At 29.8% G+C, this 4319-nt stretch overlaps 1 protein-coding gene across 1 annotated transcript; it reads right to left on the bottom strand.

Moving 5' to 3' along the window:
- Positions 1-2892: 2892 nt before the first annotated feature.
- LOC122273574 (serine protease 27) lies at positions 2893-4192 on the bottom strand (the record flags this gene model as incomplete). The annotated part of the gene is given in 2 exon segments (XM_043057614.1): positions 2893-3673; positions 4041-4192. Coding segments are annotated over 2 exon segments (311 nt in total), but the record flags the coding sequence as incomplete, so codon positions are not given.
- Between the last annotated feature and the right edge of the window lie 127 nt (positions 4193-4319).

Raw genomic sequence — 4319 nt, 5'->3', positions numbered from 1 at the left:
TTTAATAAGGAATAATATTTTATTCTAAATGGACAAATTGTTCTTTCTATTACACTTAGAGTAAGATTTTCAGGTGTGGAAAACTTTAAATTGCAACTATGAATAATTAAATCAGTTTTCCATAATTCCTCCTTCACCATTTTAACATAGTTAAATCAATTTCCTTTTTGAGTTATCTGAAGTAAAAGTATTAGAGTCTGATAAAAATTTTTTGTAATTATTTTATATTTCTAACAATAATCAACTACGACATTGAATACGCTTAAAAGCAATATTATTCAAATAATATTGCTTTTAATTAATATTGCTTAAAATTGTTATAATTTCAAACAAGTCTATTTTTGATGCTTTTTTTTAATGACTAGGCCAAGATGTTTACGCACATTAAATAATATTTCTGTTTAGAATCGTATAAAAATAAATCGAATGAAAAATATAGAATACTTTATTTCATAAAGTGTGCTAATTCGGGTTAGGAAGCTCATTACCGGCACAAAATGAAACAGGAGAATAATTATAGTTCTTCAGAAACAAAGATGTCTGCAAAGAAGTTATAAAGTGAATGGTTTTAACTTAAAATAAAAAAATAAACTTTCGTGTCAAGAAGCAAAAATCAATCAAATCAGATGGAGAGGATCCTTGATCAGCGTAATATCTTGTTTTTAGGATATAACCTTTTTTAATGTCATTTTAGAAATAAAATCTTGTTTCTTAAAGTAATAAACAAACAAAACCAAATATAATAGAATAAATTAATTACAAAATAAATTAATAAAAAAAGTAAAAATGGCTCACGATACAAACTTTAATAGAAAGTTTTGAGATTTAGTTTTTGTTTTAACCATTGAAATTATCTGCAAATGCATTAATAAAGTAAACGTCTCAGGAACGTAGCTTGTGATCTTTTTTTCCTCAGAATATGAGAGTTCTCGAGAATCATATACACATTCTCCTGGTACTTCGACCAACACCTCCTAGAAAAGAGTAGGCCTCTGCACGGGTTACCATAAATATCCTTTAGTAGTCCAAACGTAATGACATATTTCGTATTTTCAACCACTGCGCAGCTTAGTACCCCGAACGTAATGACATCTTTCTTATTTTTCATCTACTGCGCAGTTAACTTTGTCACATCGGACTACTAAATTGATCCGTGCTGAGGCCTTCCTTATTCTAGGAGGTGTTGCTTCGACAGCAGACGACTATAAGCAAATATACCGGTTGTGTTTTAGGAAAGAGCCATTCCTTCCTATAAACTCACCTCTTTGGCGATCATCATTTGGCATCATCATTGGGGCGAAAAAGAGTGCCAATCTAGTAGGTTAATAAAACCTAGACTTAGTTGAGATGATCATCCCCATGCCCATGAAAAGGGGGAAGCAGAGACATTCGGTGAAACACCCCACGTATTTAACAGTTCACATTGGAAATAGTTTTTATCTTCTTCAGTCTTAGTATTTTAAAAATTTCGCTATGAATATTAAGATTTATATCTGCTGGCAACATTTAATTTCCTTCTACTCGAAAGAGATAAATTTTTCTGCAACAATGGGTAAATAATTATTATTAAAAAGAAAAAAAAGCTGAAAAGAACTTAGAATTGCAACAACTTTCAAGAAAATTAAAATGTCAAAAAAAAAAAAAAAATACTTGTTTATGATGAAAAAAAAAACAATTGTTCTATCCGAACCTCAAATTTTAATTCTTATAAGTTGCTTTTCAACAAGGATCTGCCAACAAGGACTTTACAGGTTTAACAGTTAATTATTCTTGAACTAATAATCGATTCATAAACTTTTTAATTCCATCGAATTCCTTGTACATTGTTTTTGCACGGAAAAATAAAATTTAAATTGAAAAATGTGAGAAAAATTTTTCAAATAAAGCACTTAAAATTGCTATAACTTTCGAACAAATTGCAGCAAATCAAAGTTAAATTGAACACTCAAAACAACGGTAGTCTCAGTGATTTTTTTCTAATATAAAGAGAAAAATGAGCATGGCTAGAGGAATAAAAGAAACAAGCCAAGTTTAATAAATTCCCATTTCTATAACTATCCATAGTTATATAAATGAGAATTATATAACTATTGATATAATAATAGTTATATAACTATGGAATTATATAACTATTTATAAAATGTAACAAATTTCCTTCTTTCCCTTTGTTTGGTGACATTTATTTATTCGCTACATCTTAAATCTTGGTGATTTTCGAAAAAAATTTGGAAGTTTCTTAATCGTAGTTTAATGATATTTCTGATTGAATACTTACAACCCCGGCTGGGCATGTAAGAGTTAAAAAAAAAAAGCATAACTAAATGGAGCTTTTTTGACCTTGAAACCTAGAAGCTCGGCCCTAAGAGGACATCTAAGCAAATTTAAGTGTGGCTTATCATCATGTCGCCAGATGCCATTTATATAGCATATTATATTCACATGATGTTCTGGTATAGATTTTTCAGAATAAAATGGTCAAAATTTAAATCAACTTAACTTTCATCATATATGCTTAAAATTACATACTGAATGAGTGGGTAAAATGACGCTCATTTAAAAAAAAAAAAAAATAGTACATTTGCCTAAAAAGTGTTCTCGCATTTATGTTTTAAGTGTCCTCGCATTTACGTTTTAAGTGTCCTCGCATTTATATTTTAAGCGTCAGTTTTGTATTCTTTCGCGTAGATACATAGAAAAGCCACAGTTATTCATTTTAACTGTCAGCTATAGTCATTATTTACCCCAATGGTGCTAAGATATTTCGGAGTTCACAACAGTTATTCCTGACTGCTCACAAGAGTTATAAAAGTGGCTTATTATTCTATAAAAAAGGGTATATTTTTATGTGATGATAGAGTCCTAACAAATGTTAAAATCATGAAAAATACAAGCTACATACATAATTTTTTATTACAAATCTTGAATACACAGAGTTTACAAACATACAAAAAAGCCTCAAAAACTACATACAAAGTCTAACATTAGGAACATTTTATTAGTTCTGACTTCTTATACCCACTTCTAATTTCGTGAAAAATCTTGCAAAATTTGCGCATTATAACGGGGTATAGCATTGGAAATACATAATATAAAGAACAAATAAAAACTTCAAACAAATGTCCAATAATATATACAAGTAATTTATATACAATGTCTATGCGAATTAGCTCTGAACATTAAGTCTTAACAAGAAATCAAAACCTCTAATTTATGTGGTTCAGTTGAAAGAATACTAACCTTCCTACTTGAATGGCTAGAGTCTCTACAAACGTAACAACTTAATTTTAATTCATAAACTGACCTCTGCGATTTGGTGTGGCTGGAACTAATTTCTTCAGGCAATACTGGTTTTCTGCTAGTTTGCAGCAGATATCTTTGGTTTTAGCGTAATTCTACAAAAAGAAAAATCATGGATACGAATAATGTATAGTCTAGCACCATTTGTTACTATTCAATTACTCGATTGTGCTCGCTCATTGAATAATTTGCAAAGAACAATACACATTCTTATCTCTTAAGCTCCAGTAATTTTCTGTATCCATGGTAAAAATACCGTGACTCTTGAATAAATACCAGGCAAATGTTTTCTAGCACATCCAACACCAGCAGATACAATACCAACAAGAGTAAAATGGTCACCAACTTTGGTCACTAAAGGTCCACCACTGTCACCCTGCAAGATAATAAATGTGTAATGCAAATTTAAAGAGTTTTGATAATATTGCAATCGAATTTTTTTTTCCAGACACATATACATATAATATATATACATATGAATGATACACATAAGAAAAATTAATTTTTTATTATTTTTCTCATCATTATTTGTACTTTTTTTTTCTCTTTGTCCTTTATATATATATATATATATATATATTCTTAATATATATTTCTTAATATCTGTTTTTACTAAAGTTATTATGTGCACAGATTATCAATCCTCCCACTTTAAGTGTAATCCACCCAAGATAGAAAGTTCTATGTTACATTATTTTATGATTAAAAATTATCACACAAATAAATAAATAAATAAATCTTACTTGGCATGCATCTTTTCCTCCTTCTTTGTATCCAGCACATATCTGATAATCGTAGATGTCTCCAAATCCATGATAAACTTCCGAATACCATGTGGTGCATATAGTATTGTTTATAATTTGAACCTCCACTTTTTGCAATCTCTTAGCTCGCTCTGAAAGAGAAATTAAAATTCCTTCATTAAAATGTAAGGCTGGAGATGGAGAGTAAAAAGACCTGTAATTAACACGTTGAGCACCCAGCGAACTTTTGCCCTACACCAGTGGTCGGCAAAGTGCGGC

This window comes from Parasteatoda tepidariorum, unplaced genomic scaffold, assembly GCF_043381705.1.
Source record: "Parasteatoda tepidariorum isolate YZ-2023 unplaced genomic scaffold, CAS_Ptep_4.0 HiC_scaffold_5602, whole genome shotgun sequence".
Taxonomy (NCBI): Eukaryota; Metazoa; Arthropoda; class Arachnida; order Araneae; family Theridiidae; genus Parasteatoda; species Parasteatoda tepidariorum.
Note: the sequence above shows the minus strand (reverse complement) of the source record. Positions and strands in the feature narration are given on the sequence as shown.